General features: G+C 46.5%; 2 protein-coding genes across 3 annotated transcripts in view; one reads left to right on the forward strand and one right to left on the reverse strand.

The window, feature by feature from the left end:
* The window catches only part of wnt5b (wingless-type MMTV integration site family, member 5b), a 46,751-nt gene that overhangs the window by 9,752 nt on the left and 9,532 nt on the right, over positions 1 to 27,467 (reverse strand). Inside the window, exons 2-4 of one of the 2 annotated variants that reach the window (XM_086058897.1) lie at positions 1,413 to 1,564; positions 789 to 876; positions 544 to 703 (exon numbers count right to left, since the gene is read on the reverse strand). In XM_086058897.1, the coding sequence (XP_085915023.1) occupies positions 544 to 703; positions 789 to 876; positions 1,413 to 1,531 (367 nt within the window). In that variant the 5' untranslated portion in view covers positions 1,532 to 1,564. Of the gene's footprint in view, positions 1 to 543; positions 704 to 788; positions 877 to 1,412; positions 1,883 to 27,467 lie in introns of those variants that run through there. The other variant, XM_086058895.1, reaches the window with a different exon arrangement.
* Positions 14,186 to 16,020, forward strand: fbxl14b (F-box and leucine-rich repeat protein 14b). The gene has a single exon (XM_086060323.1). It carries the CDS (start codon positions 14,313 to 14,315, stop codon positions 15,513 to 15,515), a length of 1,203 nt encoding a protein of 400 aa, XP_085916449.1. The 5' UTR covers positions 14,186 to 14,312; the 3' UTR covers positions 15,516 to 16,020.

Consider the following 27,467-nt stretch of genomic DNA (forward strand, 5'->3'; position numbering starts at 1 on the left):
AAGTGAATTTTACATGAAACCAATCTCCAAACAAAAAATGTGAAACAATAATGATATCAAAATCACAGAAATCTATATTCTGAATGGCAACAGGTGGAAACACAGGATCATAACTTTTGTCATCTAATTGAAGAGTGTTGAACCTTTTTTTGTAAGTCACGATATTTTATGTCGCTGGCGTTATGATGGACCAAAAAAAAAAAAAAGAGGTTGTGACAAAAGAAGCGAAATTGGATCATTTCTGCAGGTCGTCCAAAATCGGAAAATGTCAATATCATCTGGTTTGTTTGAGCCTCCGGCACTTATTTAAGAACTTTCATTCAATATTCCAAAACGTCATTATTGTTAAATCTGCAGGTAAAGTGAATAACTCAACTTCTCGATCCCCCCCGAATAACGCCACGACGTGCACGCAAAAGCATTGCATCGATAACGGATAACAGACCTGAATCGTAATTCTTGGGTCCTAAGAAAGAGAAGCGCGAACATCGCAAGTCCAAATGAAAAGGAAAAGAAAAAAAAACCCCAACGAGGCTTCCTCACCGATTTGCATGACGCGCCCAAAGACGGACGTGTCGTCCACCGTGCTGCAGTTCCACCTCCTCTGCCTGAACTGGTACTGGCACTCCTTAATGCCCGTATTGGCGCCGTCTCCGATGTACATCATGTGGTCCTGGTAGAGCTGGCACAACTTCCGCTGACCCTGAAAGGGCCGAAATCAATCAAAGCGATCGGAAAGACGTTTCCATGTCAGCGCGCGTGGAAGGCGAGTGGCGAGTGGCGTTTACCTGCGAGAGGCCGGACAGCTGACTGCACAGAGGCTGCGCGCCGATGATGTACATCTCCGGCCTCTGGATGGGGGTCAGCGCCATCGACCTGAGACGGGGCCCGATCGGGATTATTGATGGCGCTTTAAAAGCTGAAAATGTGTCAAATCATTTGGAACATTTTGTGTGCAAACAAACACGGGGGGTCAGCGTTGACATCGTGCTGGTGGGCTCGCGGGTTCGCCAGGTGAACTTCACCTGCACATTCCCCTTCCCCGGGACCACATTGTGGACAATTGAAGGGCCAATGGGGGCCCGGCAGGAGCCCCCCCCAGCTCGGGCCATTTGGGGCTCCCCAGGGTAAATATTGTGACAGAGCTCTCACATTTGTTCTGACGACCCCCCCCCCCCCCCCCTCAAAACACACACTCACATGATGTCTATTAATCACAGTTTGTCATTTGAAATCCAAATGTACGTAAAAAGGGGGCAAGTGTGCGTAAAACCCGTGCGTAATGCTCGGACGCTAATCCTCACGTGACCAGACCTCAAAACCTGTTTCCAGTCTTCAAACACGATTTATTGGAGCTGTAAAAAAAAAAGTGCAATAAAAAAAGGCCAATCGAAAAAAAGAGAGCAACTCACCACCACGAGTTGGCGTCCACCACGAACAACTGCGAGGTTCCGATGAGGACGACGACCAGCAGCGGGAACAAGTGCCGAACTCCGCCGCCCTGCCGCCTCCACGCGGGCTTGCGGTCCATGGTTCGCCGCCCGGTGCCGGGGAAGGAGCTCGGCTGTTGACACATGCGCACTGCGATGATGATTCGACCGCAGGCTTCTAATTTTGAAAAGAATCCAGCCAGCACAATCGCGTCTCAACGCTGCCACTAAAAGATCGAAGCATCGAAGGAGGGCGTGCGTGCGTGCGTGCGTGCGTGGTTTTACGCATTAAAAGTATAAGCGTAAAAAGTGGGACAGTCGCCAAAATGGCACCGAAATAAAAGAGATCGACCCAATTCGAAGACGCAATAACGCAAGTTCGCTGAGAAAAAAACAAACTACAACAGATCGCTCCACGTCTTGCGACCACTTCTCTCTCTCGAACCCTGTTCTGTCTCACCCCCTATTCACCTCTGAACTAACCCCCTCCCACACATCCCTATCCAATTCCCAGCCACCACCCCCCCCCCCCCCTCCCAGTTTTACGACCTGGGGTTGTGCGAGATTGGATGCAAAGTGGAACGCAGGTTTGAATATTCCAAGCTGTTGTGGGCTTGGAAATCATCTCTTGTCGTCTTTCCCGCTCCAGCCTTCATTTGTCGATTCGGCTTTGTGTTCAAATATGAACAAACCCTGGCAGACTTTGTCGCATATATTTCTTTTTTTTTTTTTTTCCCCCATCACAATGTTACGTAATCTTATGTGGCTAAAAGAATGGGCGATAACCACGCCCACACACCAACACGCATACACACACAGAGCCCTAAAAGTAAAAAGTGCTGAACTCCTTTTTTTAATGTCATGTGTTGTTTTCACTATAAAAGAGATGCTTACACAATTTTCCACCGTTTGTTTATTTATAAAAAAAAACAACAACACACTTTGTATGATCATAACCAAACACAAATTGTGATGTCCATGTGTTGCTATGACAACATCGCCACCCCCTGGCGGAACATGGTTATTACATTCTGACATTGAATTTACAAATCGGTCAAATTCTAACAATTAAAAAAAAAATAATTTTTGTGCCACCGGTTGAAATGTTCATTGTGTTTTATTGATTCCTGTTACACAATTAAAAGCCAAAATTATGTTAGAAAATGTTAAATTCTGTATGGTTGAAGGTTTAGCAATGACCACGACTATTTGAGTGAAATGTTTTAAATCTTAACATTTGATGTAGAATGCAACTACATTTTGGCCTGTTTTATTGCCACTTCTCCGCTGTCCTTCAACCTCCTCTGATGCTTGGTAGCGATGACTGAAATGATCCTGGATTCTGCATCGATCACTAAATATCACCCCCCCCCCCCCCCCCAACCCAGCGCATTGACTTCAATAATTTAATGTGGCTGAATGCATGACTCACCATATTTAGTTTTGAATCATTCATACATTAAAAAAAAAAAAAATCTTGAAATCAAGCTGCATCACTGAAGGCATTTTAGATCATGCAGAACAGCCCTGTAATGCTCCCTTGCATGCACAAGGGGGCGCAGTCGAACCACGCTGCCTGCGGCCCTTCACAGCGGGGAGGGAGTGGGGGCGGGGGGGACGAGAGGGTCAGGACTTCGGAGAGCAACTTAGGCCATGTGAGAGAAATACAAAAAATAAAAACAGTAGTAGTAGGAGAGAGGGAGAGAGAGGGAGAGAGAGAGAGAGAGAGAGAGAGAGAGAGAGAGAGAGAGAGAGAGAGAGAGAGAGAGAGACAGAGAGACAGAGACAGAGAGAGAGAGAGACGGAGAGAGAGAGAGACGGAGAGAGAGAGAGAGAGACAGAGACAGAGACAGAGACATAGACAGAGACAGAGACAGAGAGAGAGAGAGAGAGAGAGAGAGAGACAGAGACAGAGAGAGAGAGAGAGAGAGAGAGAGAGACAGAGACAGAGACAGAGACAGAGACAGAGAGAGAGAGAGAGAGAGAGAGAGAGAGAGAGAGAGAGAGAGACAGAGACAGAGACAGAGACAGAGACAGAGACAGAGACAGAGAGAGAGAGAGAAAGAGAGAGAGAGAGAGAGAGAGGCCTGCTCCCCGGAGGTTGTGAGCAACAGCCATGCAACAGGGAGCAATGCTGTGAAAAAAAAAAAGAGAAAAAAAAGAAAGAAAAAGAAAGAAAAGGAAAGAAAAGGCTCCTCTGTGGATTGAAAAGCAGCAACACAGTCAACACTGCAGCATTGTGTTGACGCGCCGTGACCTGACCGTGAGGACAAGGACCCGAAAAACCTTTCACGTGATGATTTCCACTTGGAAAACGTCCAGTCGCACCTTCGCAGACGCATCTGCCCCGAGAAGCCGAAGCTATAAAATGGCTGACGGCTAATGAAGGAAGACCAGGTTGTAAAGAGAATGTTTTTCTTTACAGCCAATGTCTTCCTTGGTCTTGGGGACCAAACCAACCCCCCCCCCCCCCCCCTCTAAGCCGCTCCGGGAGGTGAAAGGTCAGGGAGTGTTGTAAAACGGTGACCCTGGAGATTTTCGTGGATTTGAGGTCCCATCCAGGAAGTGTTTCGCTCTGCAGATGTCTACGTTTCTTATTCTGTATGATTTAGATTTGAATGCAAACGGTTCAGCAACACATGTAGACAGACAACATCATACCCACAAGCATATATTCTTTATCCTCAGGGAAGAATGACTAATATGACGTCACTACAATGTTGAGGCTACAACATTGACCCCCCCCCCCCCCCACCCCCGCCCCCTCCATTGTAAAATACTGTTTTCAGTATATATATGATAAATATTGTATTCCCGTGCCTTTAATTCAGCTCATTTGCGTTATGCCTGCGGTTTTCAGCGCTTCTCGGCGTCCTGCAATTGTCCGGCAAAACAGCCCAGGGTGTACCCCCGGCCCGCCTCTCGTCCAAAGTCAGCTGGGATAGGCTCCAGCTTCCCACAGCGAGGATGAGCGCTTGCTTCACTATTTGACGTCTTCGAACACGCACGCAAAAGACGGCCTTGGGCTTTTGTGTTGTTTCCTTTCTTTCTTTTTTTGCATTTGTGTGTTGCTCTGCCTCATCACGCACGCTGCCCTCCTCCTCCTCCTCCTCCTCCCCCCCCACCTTCCCTCCATTCATCTCCTCTCCTTCATCCATCCTTCCTTCTGTCAGCTGGCAGAGGATGAGTCATGCCTCTCGCTCGGAGGCTCAAACTCTCTCCCTCTCTAAATATATCTTTCTCTTCACTTCTCTCTGCACCTCCTATCAGCATCTTCATCTCTCTCTCTCTCTCTCTCTCTCTCTCTCTCACCATCTGTTTCTCTTTCTCCTGCTACAAAGCGCACACCTCTTTTCTTTTTTTTCTTCTTTTTTTTTTTTAGCTCTCTCCGCCGCGGTTCTGAAAGTGAGACTGACATTTCTATTTCTTCTATCTGTCCGTCTCTCGACCTCTCCTCGCACGGTCCACATGTACGAGCTGCGAGTCCCCCCCCCCCCTCCCTCGTCTTAAACGGTGGGAAAATGTAAAACAAGACCACCCGCTTGTTCAACACGAGAGACGAAAAAAACGAGTCTGCAGTTGGATGAACGTCTGATATTAGTACAATCGCCCAAAATGTTTATTTACAATAATATGTTCTATGTGTCCCCACAAGTATAGAAAAAGCATTGTGATTAATATTGCGTTTGTGGAATTTCAATGAAGGAGAAAAATTCACCCGTTTTTGTCCATCTTGGGGGGGGCGGCCATTTTGCCACTCGCTCTTGATTGAAAATGACAAAATCAGGTAAGGACCATCGTGGATGATCGAGTTTCTGGGTTAGGTTGAATTAAGACAACTGGACTCCTCCCGTTTGTACAATTGTTTTGTGTTATGCTCATTTCACAAGGAACTTTCAAAATGTGAGTTAGCCAACTGTGCTATAAGGCTAACAACACGTGACGTGCCCTCGCCTGGAAGGAAACGAGACCTTGGCAGCCGGAAAACAAAACCAACATATTTACCTAAATATATATATATTTAAAAAACAGAACTGCATGTTGTGTATTTAAAAACCACCCCACAACTTTAATGCTAACGCACAATGCAAAATGGCGTAGGCAGGCTAACGAATAGCATTGCTAGCCATGGTGATGTCATGTTTTAAGCAACGGATATTTGAAGACACAAATGGAGTCACGCATCTTTAAACGTCTGTGAAAATTGGTTAATCACGCGGCTTGCGGGGTCACTTATAGTAGCTGTGAAACTCTTCTTTTGTTCGTGTCGGCATGACAGCATTGTGCTGCTCCCTGCTGGCTAAGCCACGCACACCAGAAGGAGCCGATTGTCTACGTTCTACTTTTGTTGTTATTGCAATTTTCCTTATCACAAATCAGCTCACCTTTTTTTTTTATTATTATTATTTTTTTTTAACTTAGCATTCTGCTTCGTAAGTTGCTGTTGGATTGCGCGGGACGGCGTACCTAATGAAGTGACCAACGCTGGACGAAGACAAGAAAAGAGATCACATAATTCTATCAACCCTGAGCTCAGCTTCCTGCCAACGGTTCGCGGTGGAGCCGGCCCACTTTTTTTGGCACCTCGGCAGCGTCAGCGACGCGCCAGGCCTCGTTTGGCGCCTGACTGGAGCCTTGGGAGAGGTCCAATCCCCGAGCAGGAAGCCCCAGCGGGGGCTCCGAGGCCGGGGCCAGATTGGCTGATTTCCCCCCCGGGTTGCCGCGGCGCTCCGGCGGTCAAACGACAGCGGCCCCGTGAGCCCTTCCCCCGGAGAAATTAATAACACACACCAACACACACCATTTCCATCACTTCGCAGGGAATCGTATCGAGTCCCATTCATTTCCTGCGGGATCACCTTCCGACAATACCCAAGCATAACTTAGCTAACCTTGAATTTTACCCATTGAACCCCAAAGCGGCTTTTTGGTCCCAAATTGAACAAGCTGTTCCCAATTAGCCACTTCTTTAGTCGGATATTTGTTCCAAAAAGGGCGACGATAACACAAATAACACAAAGAAGCCGCCAGATCGCGAGTTCTCACTTTCTTTCTCTGCGCCGCCGCTCGACTGCTCTTTTTCTTTTCACGCGTGCGCCGCGTATTTCCGAAAAGATCAAGAATTCACACGTTGGCTCGAGTTGTCGGCGGAAGTAAAATCCTGGTCTCGCGGGCCTGCAGCAGACGCAGGTGGATGAAATCCGCCTAACGATTCCCCCCCCCAACAGATCCACTTTGAAAATGCCGCATTTGTTCCGTGGAACATTACAAGAAAATCTCCCGCGAATGCGACTTCAATAAAATCGAGCGCCGGCTAAATTTGGGACTTTTATGTGATTGTTTAAATGACTCATCTTCATGCTTTGCTCTCCTCGCTCCCCGTTTGTCGGCACGCCGTGTATTTTAGTTTACACTTGCCGGACACTTTATTAGGTACACCTGCATGGAGAGATATGAAAAAAATCCGCCTGGTACGAATTGTAAAAGGTGAAAACTCGATTTTTTTTTTCCCCCCCACCGTCTTCTCCACAAACACAGATGAGCACACACACACACACACACACACACACACACACACACACACACACACACACACACACACACACACACACACACACACACCTACAGCACACACACACACACACCTACAGTACACACACACACACACACACACCGGCACGTAGCCTTTTCATGCCAACAGATGACAGAGTGCATTGAAAAAAAATGCCAAAATGCTGACTGCTGAGGGTGAGAGCGAGCGTGCGGGGCTGAAAAGCCTCCGATGTCAGACTGCAGAGCTGGCAAAAACCAAAGGCATTGTTGAGGACACGCACACACAAACCTAGCAGGCCTGCATGTCGTCAATGCACGTGTAACAACACACACACACGCGCACACACGCACACACACACACGGTCTGTGAGGCGACGTCACGAGACGAGAGTGGAAGTGCGCGGAAAGACGTTCATCGGTGATGAGAAGTAAAAATACTTTCTTACTGTACTCGAGTACTTCAAGTAACACACGCACACACACGGTCTGCTCGGCGACGTCACGAGACGAGAGTGGAAGTGCGCGGAAAGACGTTCATCGGTGATGAGAAGTAAAAATACTTTCTTACTGTACTCGAGTACTTCAAGTACATACCCGCATTCATTTATATTTTGAACCGTGATGAGTAAATGGAACGAGGGAGCAAACACGACAAGAGCGTACGCGGCAGGTTGCAGGTCTGATGAGATGCGGCGAAGGAGTGCAAAAGCACTCGAAAAGGGGGAGCAGCTCGTTGCTCGACTGCGCCGAGAGCAAATGAACTTTATGATGAAGTAAGTGTCAAGCGAGCGTCTCATCTCGCCTCTTATTGATGCCGCGCTTCACACTGCTGGGGAATATCGCATCAAAACGCGGCGGAGGGCAGCTGTATAAGCGTGAATTTGACTTTGCGGCGACGGCTTCCGTGAAGATATCGAGTAGAAAAACAACAAGAAATATACCGTCGATATGTGGAGGTTATAAAGTCGTCCGTGGTCGTCAATCTTTCCGTTTTCTGCAGCGCTTATCCTCATTAACTTTACATTTTAACTCACCCTTTTAAAATAGCAAGCTAGTGGGTGGCAAATGGATAACTTGACTTACCAATTATTATTATTATATATATATATATATATATATATATATTTTTTTTTTAGACATGAGCCATCCCTTGACCGATTTTTTTTTGTCTTAAATTTCCAAAACAAACAAACAGATTGTCACCTGCTATTTAGCCTGCAGTTGAAACAGGCTATCACAACTAGCATTAATATTACGGTAGTTGTAAGCCTTTAAGCTACAGATATTAAACATACGATAAAACAATACTCAAAAGGCATATACAGTATTCTTCGTGTTCTGCGAAGAAGGACACAACATTTGGTAAAATTGCTTTAATTCTTTACATTATTTACAATGAAGAAAGAAACATGAGCACATGACGGCCATCTTGGGACAGGGCTGCTCCATCGCTCATAACGGAGCACTGACTTTAAAATAAATGTAGATTGCCCGTCTCTCCCAAATTCTCAACCAATTCGATATGACATGAACAACTATTCAGCGTTTTTTTATTTATGTATTAAATGTACAAATACAGCCTGAATCCCAGCCATGTTAATAAGGTTCATAATAAACAATCCGTTTTTAATAAACGAAGTGCATCACGGGCTAGCTTGCTAATACCATGTCGAAAGGCAAAACACATGACTGCCCCCTGCTGGCAAGGAGGAACAGAAAAGGACGAACGTGTGCTATCGCTGAGAGGCCTCGACTGAGGTGCACCTTTTGCTTCTTGAAACATCTTTAGTGTGTTTTCTCCACGAGACGTCGGACGGGAGGGGGGGAGGGAGATGGGGGGGGGGGGGCAGCAAAGAGTTGAAAAGCCCAAAACAGGAGGTAAGAATAATGAGAACGTGGCTCTTTGAAAGCAGCCTTACTGCTGGCTTCCATACATGTGAGCGCTGTGCAGGTGAAGCAAGGAAACACCTCAAAGCAACATTAAAGATTTATCACTAACACACACACACACACACACACAAAGTTTGGGCGCATCAATGTCACTGTCTGCTTTCACTTTCATATCAACACTGCTGCTGTGCGGGTGCGTGTGCGCGCGTGTGTGTGTGGCACAGACGCGGAAAAATCCACCCAGGTAGGTGTCAGCTTTCAGGGGGGGGGGGGTGTTGGCAAGCTGACACGTGCATGCGTCGCCTTGGCAACCAGCAACAATTATCCTGCCGACGACCCTCCCCCTCAATCATCAACACGTTGGATCGCACATGTATCGCGCCGCGCATACATCAGCACTTTACACGCTCGCATGACGCGACGTGTCACACTTTGGGGAGGTGCCACACACACACACACGCACACGCACACACATCACGTGACTGCTTCCCCCTCCCCACTAAAAATACTCCTCTTCCTCCCATCCCTGCTTATTTCTCCTTCTCTCTCGCGCAGTGTGAGTGCGAGCATGAGCCCAGCAGGCCAACGCACGCACGCGCGCACACACACGCACGCGCAAGCAGCAGGTCATGCAGAGGATCAGTACTCGCTGCTCAACAGTGAGCCTGTAGCTTTTCTTGTTCCTCTGTGTTTTCACGTCCTTGCTCCTCCCCCTTTACCTCCACCAAGGAGCATTTCTGTCCCAAATCCCGATATTGTTTGTTGTTTTTATGAACAAATTGTTGAAAATAGCTTGATGAACTCTGTGGAAGCCATGCAGTATTATATCACCTCAATTTTTTTTACAATAATAAGACAATAATAAGTAAAAATAGTTAGATGCTTCGATTAAGCCTGTTTCGGGAAAAATAGATGGCTTTGAAGTTTCAGTGCAGAAGGAAGCGGCAGCCATGACGGTACATTTGCAGGCAGATTCGTTGACATTGTTCGTCGTTGTATTTATTGCAGTCGCGGTTATTAGGAAACGCGTCTGCGTGATTGCAGACTTTGATGTGTACAGACAAATTAGTGAAATATTTTGGGATGCATTAAATTAGCGATTGAACATGATGTCGGGGTCGCGGTGTGTTTATGGCGGTGTACGATTTTTTATGACCTGAAAAGTAGTCATTTTGGAGATACGAGGATTTCGCTGAGATGCTGTAAACCGAGTTGAATCTGGATCGGATCCAGATATTGCAACAACGTCAATAAAACGCGACAAATCATGCTAACATCTTCAGCTGCTTTCAGATTCGTTTGCCATTTTTGTGTGTTTATGCAGATCCAATGTTTGACTTCTTTCTGGCCTCTTTCATTTTTTTATTTTAAAGAGTGAAATAAAAATTTGAATTCAATAGAAAAATGCAAAGATGTTCATCATTTTATTTTGCACAAGACAAACATTTTCCGTGCCACCAAACCACCCTCAATCCCACCGTGGCTGCTTTTCTCTTCCCCTTCGGGCCTCACAAATATCACATTTGAGTACACGGCTTGCTGCACAGGAAATGATCAGTCGCGGCGTCTAATTGGAGCGAACCCAAGGGTGAGGCTAATCCCGCCGTAGTTTATGACCACGCCGGCAAACCCGCTTTGGTCTTTGCCGAGGAAACTCTGAAAACTTAGTATGCTAACATGTCGGCGCTCGCGCTGTCAGTCAAAACGTTTGCGCCGCCGCCGCCGCCGCGAGGCTCAGTATTCACATCACGAGCGTGCGCTTTGAAAATGCATGACACATATACAACGGACGGCGTGTCCAGGTGTAGCAAGGACGTGCTGTCGGCGTCGGCCACCACGAGGGATTGCGTCGTTTTTGCCCTTGATGACGCGCGTGGGATAAAAGGTTGAAGGACGTTTATATTAGTCACACTTGCTTGAATATAGCGACAAATAATTGTGTTTAGAAAAAAAAACAATTCTCGTGACCTCTGGGAGGTGGACGTGCTAACCAGTCATCCATCTTGTTTAATACAACGTATTCAAATTCGTCCCACAGCGTCCCGGACTAACAGTATTTTTTTTCTAAACATAAATATCAAAAGGTGACATCATTTGACGTTAGCTAGAGCTGCTACGTTAGCAAGATAGAGCGTTACGACAAAAGGTACATCACAAAATGTTATCAGGCCAAAGTTGTATTTTTTGGGATCATACAATAAAAAAATTAAAAAAAGAAGTGATAAAAGTCAAATTGCACATTTCATGTTGCTTCGATATCATCTAAGCTGCATTAAGTCTCTTTGTTTGCTAAACAGTTGACAAACATGGAATGGACATTATTTCATTTTCCGGAGGTTTTTTTTTTTCCCTGAGAGAGGTCTCACGTGTGCATAACAAATAACCACATCAGCCACACCTTCTCCCTCTCTGATTGGTTGTTTTCCCTTGTGCATGCTGGTTTCTTAAGAATTAAATGATGGGCTACAAATGGGCAAATTTTTTTCCACATATTTGAGAAATTCCCATGAATTAAACTTTCTTTTAAATTCAATTTAATGGCAACTGAAGTTTACAGAGTGATAGCTGCATTGATTAAATGTGTGCATTTGTATTACCATATTTTGTTTATGATTTTATTTTTTGGGGGCTTCCATGACTTTTTTTTTTCTCAAAATCTCCTTAAAAATATCGAAACATGGCATTTTTGCATGTAGCACTGCCATGTACAAAAGCTAATTCTGATATTCTAAAATGTAAACCCCGACATTCAATAATGAATAAAATGCTTCTATTAGATTTCTACAAATCATTTTGTAATGGAAAATATGACATGAATTCATGTTTAAAAAGCATAAAAACTCCTCCAAAGCCCACATTTTGCCGCACCCGTTTTAATCCTCACCTGATCCCTGTTCTCTATTTCGGTCTTATTTCTATGTTTCCCATCAGCTCTTCCTCCCCCTCGCCTGCTCTCCTCAAGCACTCGGCCACACTCCACTGGCTTCAGCAAACGGCTCCCCTGTCATATTATCTCACACACACACACACGCACACGCACATGCGCACGCACGCACGCACGCACGCAGTGGGGCAGATGCAAGCATAGGCACAGACATATGTTCCTTTGAATGAATAGGCTATGCACACGCACACGCATGGAGATAACACGCGCACGCGCACGCGCTCTGAGGTTACACGAGTGGGTGAGAGAGGGGCCCCTTGCAATGGGGGAGGAAAGTTGGACTACAGCAAGTCAAATAAATAAATAAATAAATAAATAAATAAATCCTGAATTAATAATGAATGTCATAACTGAAGCAAAAGCCAGATGACAAACCGCTTCAAAGTGATTATATCGGGCCTTAATAAAAGACACATGAGTTTTTTTTTTTTTTTTTTTACACTTCAGGGATTAATTTATTGCCTCAGTCAGTCACTTAAGGACACAATTCTCAGTCAAACTTTGATGTTTCACTGCGAGTTTCATTTCCGCACAGAAGGAACCCAAATAAACGGACGCAAAGTTTCGCTCGTCTTCACGTATCAGGAAAGGGCAACGCGAATAGTTTTGCCAACTGCCGAAAAAAGTGCAACCTTAGCAGTTTTCTCACTTAAATGCGGCTCAAAGTTGGGCTCGTTTTTTCTTTCCACGATATTCTGATATTCAAATGAGTTATAGCGGCAAAAAGCGTATTGCAAGCCAGGATGTCTGTCGTCTTTTGTTTTTGCGGACTGCGATTGCACGCGGCATATTTCGCGAGAAAGGGCTGACGCAGCAGTAACGTCATTACAGCGAAGATTTGTATGAAACATATTTAAAAAGTCGCAAACGTGAAACGCAATCCAGTGAGAAGCGGCAAGCAGGCTACGGCAGTAACTCGGCATTCCATCCTGCATTTTAGCCATTCGTTGACTGTTTATGCTGTACATAAATACAAATTGAATGTGTAAAATGATAATAAAAAAAAAAACACTATTATAATATTTAAGGCCAATATTCAGTTATGGAAATTCTCCTGCATTGCCTTCTTGCTCGTTAGTCCAAAACAGCCACAGACAAACAATTCAAACCGTCGAATTTCTTAGTATTTTAGTTGATTTCAATCAAGATTGACAAATAGTGGTTCAAGAGTCTGATTGTGTCCACTCCATTTTTTTTTTAAACAGTTTCTGTCAGTTATTCAATGTATGCAGACAGGACTGAACTGTATTCTCTTCTTGTTTTGGAGGAGGATTTCAACCCTCAGCAGCAAAAAAAGAAAGACTTAAACCGAAACACAAAAGGTGTCAGCCAAGTAAGAAAAGTGAATAGACTTCTCCAGTTGACTTTCCTGTTTCCTGTGTGGTCCGCTTAAAGGGTTAAAGCCCAGAGTGAACTGAATTGTAAGAAGTTGGTTTCCAAGGGAAACTGTTCGCACCGTTCCAGCTGAGGCGGGACAAACCAACTGCCTGACACGGAGGGGGGAGCACCAGCGCGGAAAAAGCAGCTCATTGCGCTTCGTTTTGCTTATAACGCGTCGACTTGCGAGTTACTTTATGTCACGATGGCACATATACACCAAAGAGTTGTCGCGAAGGAGCGAAAAGCGAAGTTTTAAACACGTCGAACGAATATCGGCAAGTGGGTCGCCCCCCTCCCTCGCGGGCAGATTGCCGGAGTCCCTGCCAAGTCGGTTTGAAAAGAGCAGACAAAGGCTCGGAGTGCAGGGACGCCCCTCGCTTTTTCCCCTTCGCACAATCGTCCTCCGGACTTTGGGAGTCTTTCTTCGCCGTCGCCATGGAACAAGTAGTCGGAGTCGCTCGCGTCGCTCTCACTTCGACTTGCCGCTTCTGAAATGTACGACCGTCTGGATCCGCGCCGGGCCGAGAGTGGACGCCTTTTTGCGGCGACAAGACAAGAAGAAGGGGGAAGAAGAAGAAGAAGAAGCGCCGCGTGAGGGAGGAAGGAAAGAGAACGACAGCGAACGAGAAGGAAAGAGAGAGAGAGAGAGAGAGAGAGAGAGAGAGAGAGAGAGAGAGAGCGAGAGAGAGAGAGCGAGAGAGAGAGAGGAAGGTTTGACGCCGTTTCCTCCTCTCCTCCGCCTCCTCCTTCTTCTTCCTTTCGCCCCCTCTTCTCCTCTTTTTTTTTTTGGCGGAGGCAGGCAAGGAATAAACGCTTTTTTGGGCTCTTTTGCTTCGCTTTCTTTCCAAACGCGACTGCGCCAGCACAAGCGGCTCAAGAGTTGGATCGACTGCGCACACTTTGAGTGTGAGGAAAAGAACCCAAAAGAAAAGTCTGGGCTTTTTTTTTTCTTTTTTTTTTGTTAGGGAGGGGAGGGGAGGAGGGGGGGGGGCGACAACCGACCACTGGGACCGTTGCTACTTTTTGTAATTGAAAGAGAAGGGATTTCTTTTTTTTTTTCTCAGCCGCGGGAGTGTTGGAGAATTAATTCTTATATGCCTGGGTTTTGAAAAACAATGGAGACGCACATTTCGTGCCTCTTCCCGGAAATTTTGGCCATGATTTTCAGCTATTTGGACGTGAGGGACAAAGGCAGGGTGGCCCAAGTGTGCTTGGCGTGGAGGGACGCGTCGTACCACAAGTCGGTGTGGCGGGGGGTGGAGGCCAAGCTGCACCTCCGGCGGGCCAACCCCTCGCTCTTCCCCAGCCTTTTGGCCCGGGGCATCCGGAGGGTCCAGATCCTGTCGCTGCGCCGCAGCCTGAGCTACGTGATCCAGGGGATGCCCAACATCGAGTCGCTCAACCTCTCGGGCTGCTACAACCTGACGGACAACGGGCTGGGCCACGCGTTTGTGCAGGAGATCCCGTCGCTGAGGGTGCTGAACCTGAGCCTGTGCAAGCAGATCACCGACTCCAGCCTGGGCCGCATCGCCCAGTACCTGAAGAACCTGGAGGTGCTGGAGCTGGGCGGCTGCAGCAACATCACCAACACGGGGCTGCTGCTCATCGCGTGGGGCCTCCACCGCCTCAAGAGCCTCAACCTGAGGTCCTGCCGCCACGTCTCGGACGTGGGCATCGGCCACCTGGCCGGCATGACCCGCAGCGCCGCCGAGGGCTGCCTGAGCCTGGAGCACCTGACCCTGCAGGACTGCCAGAAGCTGACGGACCTGTCGCTCAAGCACATCTCCAAGGGGCTGGCCGAGCTGCGGGTGCTCAACCTGAGCTTCTGCGGCGGCATCTCGGACGCCGGCATGATCCACCTCTCGCACATGGCGTCCCTGTGGAGCCTCAACCTGCGCTCCTGCGACAACATCAGCGACGCGGGCGCCATGCACCTGGCCATGGGCACGCTGCGCCTGTCGGGCCTGGACGTGTCCTTCTGCGACAAGATCGGCGACCAGACGCTGGCGTACATCGCGCAGGGTTTGTACCGGCTCAAGTCGCTGTCGCTGTGCTCGTGCCACATCTCGGACGACGGCATCAACCGCATGGTGCGGCAGATGCACGAGCTGCGGACGCTCAACATCGGCCAGTGCGTGCGCATCACCGACAAGGGGCTGGAGCTCATCGCCGACCACCTGACCCAGCTGGCGGGCATCGACCTGTACGGATGTACCAAGATCACCAAGAGGGGGCTGGAGAGGATCACGCAGCTGCCCTGCCTTAAAGTGCTCAACTTGGGACTCTGGCAGATGACGGAGAGCGAGAAGGTCAGGTGATGGCGAGGGGGCCGGACGGACGCACGGACGGACGGACGGACCGACGGGCAGGGCAGGAAGTGTTAACCATATTGAGTTTTCATGTTACAGATGCAATTTCATACATTCGCCCCAAACTGCGCCTGCTTGGAGCGAGGCGTCTACTCTTTTTTTTTTTTCTTTTTTTCGCGGTCCCGCCACAGCCTGAAAATAATAATAATAAAAAAAAAACATTCGGCTACCTCGTATTGTGCTTGTTTTTCCCGCCAGAAGGAAGGAAAAGCAGAAAATGGGAGCAAACGTGCCTAGAGAGGGACCCCGTGTCGCCCCGTCTTCCCCTCGCGACTGTTTCCCCACCAAAAAGACGATTCGCGATCTACGATCATCCCGCCGATGCATTATGCAAGCTAAAGCGCGCTTGGTGTGTGCGCCGTTTGTCCTTTTCGAATCAAAACATGCGCCTCGTCATGTCACGCAAAAAGTTGACACACACATGAAGCTTCAGGTATTTCCTTAGAAAGGTGGAGATGGGGGGGTTGTTGGGGGGGGGGGGGGGGTTAAAGCTGCTGAGGACAAACGTCAGTGAATGTTGCTTCAAATTGAAGTGATTTAGATATCTTTATACCCTCTTTAATCGATCGAAACGAATCAGGGTTCCATGTTTGGTTTTTTTTTTTCAAGGAGAATGTTCTCTCTCTCTCTCTCTCTCTCTCTCTCTCACCCTCCTCTTCATTCTCTCCATCCCTCCCCCGGATAAAAATACCCCGAGCCCATTCGGAGACATGCTTGGAATAAGGAGCAATCGATTATTTTTCTTGCGCTCTCCGCTTCTCGGGTTACGAGCTCGGGCCACGTCTCTCTCTCTCTCTCTCTCTCGCTCGCTCTCTCTCTGTTGTTGTTGTTGTTGTTTTGTTGGTTTTTTGACACACGTACACACGCACCAGCAATGTGTGTGTTTGTGTGCGTTTTGTTGTAATGCAATGACCTGCTTGATAAAAGAACATAACGGATGTGCGTCCTGCTGAAACAGCTGAAGAAGAAAAAAAAGAAAAAGATGTGCTGTATATTGTTTGTAAAAAAAATGTTTAAGAATAACAGAACATGCAAAATCCCAAACCTAAATTGTTTTATATTCTTACAAGCAAAAACAATTAAAGATATTTATATAATGAAGCCAAAGCGCCTTTTTGTGTTGATTTCATTGACTCCCTTTCTGCACGTTGGCGAGGATTAGCATATTTATGTTGCCGTCCTATTATGAAGCACATCGCCCCCCACCTTCGTCATCATCATCATCATCTTCGTCATCATCATCATCATCATCATCGCCATCCGAGCACTCTTGCCTTGCCTTTCATTCCGAGGGGCTGAGGAGAGGAAAAAAAATCTGTTGTGTTGTTTTATTATTTATGAGCACACTCAAAATGGATGCCTTGATTTAGCCGCATTGCCTTTTTGTAATTAATGAACACGAGGCACTCTAATGGCGACAGTCACTTTTTTTTCCTTTTTTTTTTTTTTTTTAATGAAACACTATTATTAGCATAATATTTATTGGGATGGCAGCTGAGTACAGTGTGTAATTTCAGACATGAAATCTGGAGTGTGCGACACACACACACACGCACACACACACACACGCACACGCGCACACACACGCACGCACACACACACACAGGGTCACCAGCCATTGTGTGTGTGTGCTTGGAAGTTAGAAAGGCAGGTTTTGGCGAGGGGGGGGGGGATTTTTCCCCTCTCCTCTTGTTCAGTCACGCATACCAGATCTTAGGCCAGCCAGGAGACCCCCCACCCGCCTTTCACCCCCACACACTTCTTTTTAACATTCCACACCATCATTCAAAGCATTTCGGCATTCCGCTCTGTCCCTCCTGACGCCGCGTCCGCAGGGATTTGGGGAGAGAAAGGCCCGGCCCGGCCCGGCCCGGCCCGGACGAGGGATTGTTGACCACAGGGGCCGAATGTCAGCGTTTCTTTTCGCTACGCTGGCCCTGGGAAGCCCCCCCGAATCCCAAATATAGAAATATTTGTGTGTGTGTGCGTGCATCAGCACGATTTGAAGCAGAAGGCATCATTGCCGCGACGTCACACAGGTCAGGACGTGTAACTCTGCCGGCTAATAACGGCAGTGACAGCTTTAACGCCGCCTCCCCTTTTTACGGCTCCTCGTCAACTATTATGTTTGATTACAAGTGCAAATAAAACCGCCGACGGCCGAGTGGTCGGCCGCCGCCGCCGCCGCCGCCGCCGCGCGCCGAGCCGACGCATGAGCGCCGCAACATAAATAAGTGAGCATTTTGCGGTATTTTAATGAGGGAATAACTTATTTGAATATACGTGACCCTAAAAATTAACTGCGACGTAATAACTTCCCGACGGATGCTTTTCAGTCAATCGAAAAAGTGAGCGTCACGACGGCGTTGCAAGTGTGCCTAATAATGTGGCCGGCAAGGCCAAAAACATGCATTTAAAACTGCGCTTATTGCGTCCATGTACTTTATTTCGCTCCACTTAAAGAAACAAGCGAGCATTTGGGGAGTTTTTAGGCTTCCGTCCCGCTTCTGGCCTCGGTAGCAAGATAAGCTAATCACCCCCGAGGGGGCGCCGGCTTCATATTTCGCATCTTGCACTTTAAAAAGGTCACGCTAGCCGTAAAGGAGGAGATAAGATGATGCATAAAAGTCCACTTAAATGACCGAATCGCTCGCCATCAGCAACGCGGCTGCTTTTCTCGGGCATTGATTCGTGCCGAGGGCCACCATTTTTCACGCGCTCCGAAATAATAATATGCGAAGACTCCTGAACATGTAAATGATTTTCTCATCAGGTAGGAAACAATTGATATCAATATGCAGAACTAAGTCAAGTCAAAAGGGGAACAAGAGATCAACAACAATAGTGCAATTTCTCTAAATATGTTCACATTTTGGCCAAAAATTGTGATATTTTTTGGCCGCTTCACAGCGCAGATGGACAATAGCCTGTCGTGGGATGTTGCGCAATCATCTGAACGAACTCGTGTCATTTCAAGCCTGAAGACAAAACTGAAGGCAAAAAAAAAAAAAAAAGACCAAGCAGAAAGTGAAGACAGTTGAAAGGCCCGACAGAACATCAGCAGCGATGACATCGCAGCCCATTGGCCGGCCACGAGTCGCACGCCGTCAGCAAAATGGTCCCATCCAATCACAAAAAGCGAAAGATTTGCAGGCGTATCGCAACAGTTGACCTCGCTACGGCGCTCGCAATCCGCCTTTGAGGCCTTTCAAGCACATAAATATCCTCCAATTTATGATTTCCTATCTATTTCTTTTATCGCGCAGTTTGCAGTCGTTTCCGGGAAAAAATGCGCCGCCGCTGTTGCGATCAAAAGCGAGATTTACGTTTCTCGCTCTCAGCGCGGCTCGATTTAATAAACGCGCACAAACACACGCACACACGCTGCCTATCTGCACGAGCGACAGATTTTCAAAGAGGTTCGTTCCAAAAGTCGGCAAAGCCCCCAAATTAGACAAAAAGGCCCCCCCCCCCGAGTTTTTCCACATGGAGGTCGCGGAGCAAAAGCGGTCCAATAAAAACGCGTTCATCGCGTAAACGCTGCCGTTTGAACTTTGCGTGATGGCGTCGCTGGCTGCTTCGCACTTCCTGTCAGGTGAGGGAGGAAGACTTTTACTGCTCATCATTAAAGGAGCAGCTCACCATAAAAAAAAAAGAAAAAGGGGGGGGGGGGTTCTTGACAACAAAGCGTTGAGAGAAGGAGGGGGGGGGGGCATTAGCAGCCCGGTGCGACTGACCCCGCCCCCATCCCAAATTCTCTTGTTTGTGGCTCCACCGTTCTGTCTGCCTGTGGCTCTTTTGCTGCTCCATTTTTAGCTCTCTGCCTGTTTGCCTTTTTGTCATCGGCTTCTTTAATTTCTTCTTTTTTTTGGGGGGGGGGCGGGGGGGGGGGCTTTCCCTTTCTTGCTAAACCATTTTCACTCTGTCTTCCTCATCTTTTGAGCCGGCACCTGGTGCTGAGGTGTCGCAGAGGCGCAGTGGATGGAGCTTTGAAGTCCCCCCCTCAAAGCCCCCTTCGGGACAGCGGGGGGGTGGGTGGGGGGGGCAAAAGAGGGGGTCTCGGGAGCGTCTCGCGAGTGTTGGGGTCCTTTGGTGTCGGCTTTTAATTTGATTAGAAACATGGGCCACTTAAATATCATTAAAACTTTGAAATATTGCTACACATGGTGCCTTAAGATTTGCGATTTCAATTCAAGTCACAAAAAGCAGCAGTTTGGCTAACACTCAAAATAATAATAATAAAAAAGACACTTCAGGCTTTATTGCCGCTCTCACTTGATGTTTACTGTCAAACTTAAAACAAAGAGAGATGCAGTAAGTTTGTAAACAACATTGCTCTAAGAAAGGCCCACTCATGTCAACATCATGGAAAACATCATTGACATGCTAACGATTAGCATCGACGGTCGCCATTTTAGAAGCACAGCAATACTTACATACATATTTTCCTTTTCCTCTACGAAAAATAAACGATTACACACGTTACCGAGTCAGTTACATTAATAGTAGATAGAAGAAGTCATACTCTTCCTCGTTCGCACGACAATATGATATCGCCTCCTGGTGGCCGAGGTGAGCACACCAGAAGGAGCAGCGCAATGAAATGAAGTTCAGCAAACGGTTTAATTCTTAACATTCTATTTAAATGTCACAAAACTCAAGCCTTGGCCGGAGGGTCCGTTCTCCTCCGCCCCATTTCACCAGAAGTTGTTAAAAGAAAGGCATTTTTATGCATATCAAGTGGGCGGTGAGCGAGAAAGCGAAAGAAGGAACATGCGAGATGAAGCGAGAGAGGAAGCTGTGAGTCACTTTGACTGTGAGCTGCGAGAAGTCGGCTAGCCATGTTAAAATACCATAAGGCCACGCGCGCACACACGCACACGCGCACACACAGTCCAAAACTGCTCCAAGATACGCCTCGAACCCAGTAAAGTTTGGCAAAGCACACACATTCATATTAAAACTTTATGCAAAAAAAATCCTGCTGCTTCTCTCACGTAGACGCTGCCCAGCAGACCAGCTAATTATTTTCAACACACACACACGCACACACCTTTGCGGCACATTCCTCAGCAAGGTAATGAGCTGCGTTTCCTCACCAGAGACGTATGAAGGAGTTTTTCTTTCTTTCTTTCTTTTTTTTTTTTTTTTAAATTCCCATTTCAAGCATCAAACACGGATGCAGAGAAGCAACAATGACATCATCCTGATTCGAAAGTGACATCATCCTGAATGAAAGATTGAACACTGGCATGCTTTTGTTACAACACGACGGAGGCGCTGAGCGCGGGTTCGAGTTGTGAGTTGAATTCATTTCGCAGAATGTACGGAATTGAACAGTTTGGAGTGTGTGGCGTGGCCACCAGGGGGCAGTATAACACATGTCGATTTGAATATGAAACACAGAAGAAGACTGCCTTGCTCAAGCTGCAGTTAAAAAAACAACAACCCCGAAAACAAGATTTGAGTCTTTGCAGAGGATAAGGAATACATGCCTGTGAGTGTTATTGTCTTAATGCACATTCTTGTAGTCATAAACAGTTTAAAGGTTTATACTCACCGCATTTATGCTAATTCGTTTTATCCCGTCAATGTTGTTTTGCATAAAGCGAGGCGACTTTCCTAAGCTTTAAAGTAAACCACAATGTATTCACATTGCAACATTTGTGCTTCTCTTGCATCGGATCTCATTAGGCGTACCTAATGTTGTGCCCTATGCGCGTGCTGGTTCGACTTTGCGTCACGCGCTGAAGGCGCTTTTTACCCCGAGAACGAATTGGACACGAACGAGCGCAACGGAATAAATCTTTCATTTCAGAACTACAAGGCCTTCGTTTCCAATCACACAACGGGCCTCGTTGCTGAATATTTGATCGGGGGGGGTGGGGGGGTGGGGGGGGGGCGTAACTGCGTAACAGCCGAGGAGCTGTCATGTGATGTTGACGTCGGCGAGTGGCGGCCCCGACGTGTCATTCACGCATCAACAAAGAGAAACTTTCCTCCCTTTTGCTGCTTAAAATGTGTCATACGGTTTCCCAGACGGGCTGAAAGCGAAACAGACCTTTTTCCTTTTTTTTTTTTCCTTTTTTGCACATTTTGACAGGAAGTGCTGCATGCATGTCAGCCGTTAGCATTTTTTGCTTTGCTAATTAAACAAATCAAATAATGACTGGAAACGAAATTAACTCTAATGGTGCACTACTTGTACTTGATGTCATTTCTTTTGATACAAACTAATTTACAGTCACACAAAATGGACGTGAAAAAGTGAAGAAATAATCGTGTTTTTTTGCAAGAAACATCAGAGATATGAAAGAGACATCGGAGGCGGAGGGAAGAGGCTGGAGCTGAGGCTGGAATACAAAGAGGTGTGTGCGTGTGCGTGTGTGTGCGTGGCAGGTGTGTGCGTGCGCGTGTGCGTGTGCGTGTGTGTTGTCCCCATGGTCCTTCTAGCTGTCTTCTCCTATTGATCAGCTCATATTGATCCGGTTTGGCACATAAGCCTTGACGCGCACACGCACGCACACGCACACGCACACGCGCACACTGCACAGTTCACTTGATTTGATTTGGGCTTCGACACGAGGGACAAGACGGAACATTGTTAACGCAAACACACGCACACACGTCTGATGCACGGCCACTTCATTAGGCACACCATATAAAAAAAATGCATCTGTCTTCACGAGCTCCGTTTTGGGATAGAGAACTTGACCTTGTTTCATTTTGCAAGATCCCGAAGATCCCTGCTGGAATCAAAATGTGGTCTCCAGCTTCACATCCGACATTTTAATCGCGGGGATTTAGTCTGGTGTTGCGTGCCTAATGTTGTGGCCTCACATACGGGACACGTGAGCACGAAGCACACAAAGATGCAGCGCTTTGATTTTTTTTTTTTTTAGGCTTAAAAATCCCCTTGGAATGAGAAACTTTGGTCTTTTGTGCGAGTGTAGACGCACACGCGCACGCACACGCACACGCACGCACAGCCCACCTTCTGCTGCTGTCATGGCTGCGAGCTGTCAAAATCACCCTCCTCCTCTTCCTCCTCTTCCTCCTCCTCCTCTCTTGCTGAGCTCGTCTATTCTGTCTATCCAGCCCCCCTCCCCCTCCCTCCCCCCTCCCTCCCCCTCTTTCTCTCCCTGCCTGCACTTTACTTGTGCGTCTCCTCCACATTTGTGCGTCTTCGCATCTCCATTCTGCCTCCTCAACATGCTCGCACCGTCCTTTGCCTTCAACCGGGTTGAGCATTTACATACAAATGGGGCTCCTAACGGAAGCGAGGAACGGATGCGGCACCGGCGTGCGTGCGTGCGTGCGTGCGTGCATTTCAACGTGCTGTTTACATGCTAATGTTAACAAACGTACGAGTGAAAAAAACAACAACAACAACAACAACAACAACAACCTGACGGCAGCTCAAATTACGTGCAATTCCGTCACGGTTGGCCTGCGTTAAACAAGAGTTGTCATTTTGGAACCGTAGCCCCCCTTTTGCAGTTTCGTCGCAACCGGGTCGCGTGTCAACGTGACACGCGATCCTTTCGCGCCAGATGAAAAGGGTTGGAAATGTTGCGCACAAGAAAACGCGCAGTGCAATGAACAATGGCGAAAATAAGACTCGTGGGAAGAAGATTCATTAAATGCACCTTCATCATTGGATGCTGCGATGCCTCGGTCACAAGTGTTGGGAATTATGAACAGTTCGAAACAGAAGCCCGTTTGCACAAAAACCGGGCTTCTGCCACAATTCAAAAGGAAAGTCAGGAAAAGCCTACCAGAACATCTGAACATTATTGAAGACCTTGTTTTTGACTGATAGGAACTGTTCATAATTCACTCGACCTTAAGGTCTCAGTTCCAGCGAAAGAAATCAAAAATAGCATTTCCGTGTGAGCGCGAAAACTTCAGGCTTCTGCTTGAAACAAATAACTAGAACATCTGAACTTTAATTGGGGATTCCTCAGGGCACTTTAATTGGTGTCAAGTTGTACGGACTAATTTTAACAAATTCACTCAGCCATTTTCACCAAAGCAACCCTCTTCACTGGACTTAAAAATAAATAAATAAATGTAACCAGGAAAATCCCATTGAGATCCGCAGATCTCTATTTTTGACTGCTTTTGCGAGGCCCACCGAATATTGTGTTCTATTGCTATAAAAACATGGAACCTACCAAAAGCATGATAATCTAGCCAAGTTTCATCATTATTCACAAATCTGTTGAAAGCACTGTCAAAAAGAGCTTGTTGCAACATGGCAGATCTCTTATACTCTGCTGCCACCTGCTGGCCGTTTTTGTAATAACTACCGTTGCTTCAAGCATTCTCTTCAGTTCTGAGGCTGCATCAAAGCCTTTTGTATGCTCTAGCATAAAAAAAAAAAAAACATAAATACATCTTTGGGAGCATGGTCATATTTAAAATAGAACGTATTTATATGTTTTTGGGAGCAAATGAGTTAACATGAGGTTGAATATGACTTGATAATTGTGAAAACAGTCACAAGCTCAGCTGTAAGAGGGTGTGCACATTTATGCAACTTCTTTCAAAAAGATATAATAATAATAAAAATCAGTAGATTATAGGTCACAATAATGATTTATCTTGGTCTCTTTTTTTGTACATCACAAAACATGTCATTTTAACAAGGGTGTGTAGACTTTTTATATCCACTGGCTGACTTTTGTGTACATGTGTTTAGAACACGTGTGCCATCGTGTGCTTCTGGCATGACAATCGGTCAATTCACTCAAAAGCGTACGTGTTCATGAGCCTTTTCCTGATTTTTTTTTTTGTGCGCGCGCATGGAGGCCATCTTGGTTCACGTTGGCTTTCTCAAAACATCATTTATTCATGCGTGTGCGTGTGCGCGTTGAGCCATTTGTACGTGTGCATGTACACTCTTATGAATACACTTTGCTTACATTCCCAGCAAGGTGAGGTGACGGACCTTCGTTTTTTTTCTTGACTATCTTGTGCTTACTTTTTTTTTTTTTTTTTTAAACCGCTGTAAGAAAACATCTTAGCCATCTATGCACGTTTCCCACTAGTGTGTGTGTGTGTGTGTGTGTGTGTGTGTGTGGGAAGGGTTTTAAAAATGTATATATTCTATAAGAGGGAGGAGGAAACAGAGCATGGTGAATAGAAAAATACAGCTCTTTGTGTGTGCGTGTGCGTGTGCGTGCGCGTGTGCGTGTGCGTGTGCGTGTCAGTGGAGCTGACATCTGATCTTGCTCAGCATGTTGAAGACGAGTGTGTGCGTGCGTGCGTGTTTTGTGGCCTGTATCTGTCCTCCTTTCTGTGTGGGTGGTAAGATGTATGTGTGTGTACGTGTGTGTGTGTACGTGTGTGTGTGTGCGTGAGTGCACTTAGTTTGAGTGTATGCGTGTGGAGAGTTGACATGATGAGAGCAGAAGGACAAAAAGGATGAAGAATGTTGATTAAGAAGTGTTATTTGAATTCACATTCTAAAAAAATGACTCGGGTTCGACCGATTAATCAACCGATTATTGCCCTTCAAACATCTGCCACAACAATCGGCAATTTGGGCCTAATGGACGATTATTTTCCCCTTAAAATGTTATAAGTAAAGAAAAGCGACGTTTCCGATGCTGTGAAAGTACCCTGAATGCAGCATTTTGCTTCCGTAGCATTAGCAACTAGCAAGTGTTGTAGCGTATGTTATTCTGTTGTCCCGAAGCGTCCTTTAAGCAGTTTAATGACACTTTAGTTGGAGTTAAGTGTAAAACTAAGCATATGACAAGAAGAATTACATTCACTGTATATTTAAATACAAAATATGCTTCGTTTTTTAAAACATGGTTAGCCTAGCGCTAATGCTAAAAGCGAAGGGAGGATGAGGATCCAATTCAAATGCTAACAGGAAGTTAGCATCGACTTCGGGAGTGTTTTCCTTCCAAAAAACGAATATTCACACAAATGCTGCGGGACGCATACCCACAGGCGAGATAACGCGACACAAAGGCACAAATTCTTCCCGATGTGTGAAAAACGAGTTATTTTAATAGAATTCAATCGTAACGTTTCTCTCTCTCTAAATCGTCAATATTTGATCTTACTGTTTTTCCATTTGCTATTATTTTAACATATTCTATTCTTACTTTACATTGTTGTATTTCGTCAATTCAAGTTATATTTCAAGTTTAATATTTCAAGGATCCCAAGCATTTCTTTTCTCAAAATTCAAGGATGCAAACATGCAAGGATTTTTTTTTTTTTGTCTTAACACACGTTTTCACATGACATTGCACGAAATATGATCACCGAGGTCCCGGGTTCGGCCCGTAAGTCCCAATTATTAATTATTCAAATATGACTAATTATGGAATTGAATCCTAGCATGTTTGTCAAGGCCAAAACGTCCACACAAGTCTAGAAAGACAAGAGCATGCGCGCACACACAAGCGCGGCATAAGTCATTTGTCTCACTGGTACTCGCGGGTATTTTATGTTTGGTGTCCTCGGTGCGCGGTTCCATCGACTCGCTGAAGGAGTTGTGTCATAAATATTTGATCGGCTAACGGGCCAAGCAAGCAAAAGTCGCTTTTATTTCAAATGAAGGAGGAAGAAGCTTGCCGACTTCAGCTGTGGCTGGCGGTCATGTGACTCACGGGAAGGAGGAAGTGGAGCCGCGCACACGCCGGCAATGACGCACACGCCGGCAGCCTCATTGATTTTGTGCACTAACACCGTCCTGTCACCACATACAGGGCGAGTCTGCGTGACCCCCCCCCTCGCCCCTTATACATGTGTAAATGCCACACTTGACACTTGTCTCCCCCCCCCAGCCCCCCCCCCCCCTCTCCTCATTAGAAACACCCCTCGCCTCCCTTGATAATCCTCCATCTTATCACCCCCTCCCACACACACACGCACCCACGCACACACCTCATCTGCCTCCACCCATCTCTGCTTCACACGCATCACTACAAGCGCACACACATACACTGATTTAGAAGAGCTCCCCAGACCCCCCCCCCTCCCCACCCGCATGCTTTTTAGTGTTATAAACTAGAAAATGTTCGATCCCCTCGTGTGGAGTGTTGAAGGTTGCAAGTCGAAAGGCTCAACAACGCGCTCCAGATGCGTCGTTGCTTCCAGAAGATAAACATCTGGACATATCAAAGGCGGCAAAACTATTCAGATTGAACCTCCCACTTCGGTTATTGAGTGAATGCCGTTTAAAAAAATCAATAAATGGACACACCCTTGTTCAAATGCCAAATATTTGTGATGTAAAAAGTATGGGACCAAAATACAGCATTTCAAATGCTTTTACACCATTAATGTGACCTATGACCTTTACAATTAAAGTGGAGGTCAACCTTAAACATTCCTTGACATTAATATGTTATATGTGCCCTCACTAGTCCAAACATGACATTTGTGGAAAATGAGCTATGAAGCAAAATCCAGCTGATTTGATCCATCTTTGGGGGCGGCCATTTTGCCGGCTGCTGTCGACTGAAGATGACATCACAGTTGCTCAGGCAACGAGCAATCACAGCTCATCTGTTTTCTGAAGCCGCGAAGGGATTGGCTGTTAACTGAGACCCGAGCAACTGTGATGTCATCTTCAGTCGACAGCCACTGGCAAAATGGCCGCCTTGTGATATTGATCAAAACGGCTGGATTTTGCTGCTTAACTCATATTCCACGAACGCAATATTGACCAGAATGACTGCATAGAACATGTTATTGACACACACCAAAAAAGGGGTTGACTTCCCTTTTAAATCAGAAATAATTCAAGAGTGAGTAAATCTAGGCAACTAAAATAATGACTGCTATTTGGAGGTACAAGATGGAGGGAATTATGAACAGTTGAAAATAATAGTCCGTGTTATGAATTATTATTTTTTTTGCCTGCACATTTTG

This window comes from Leptonotus elevatus, chromosome 17 (assembly GCF_054856555.1).
Source record: "Leptonotus elevatus isolate MCC_2025b chromosome 17, RoL_Lele_1.0, whole genome shotgun sequence".
Taxonomy (NCBI): Eukaryota; Metazoa; Chordata; class Actinopteri; order Syngnathiformes; family Syngnathidae; genus Leptonotus; species Leptonotus elevatus.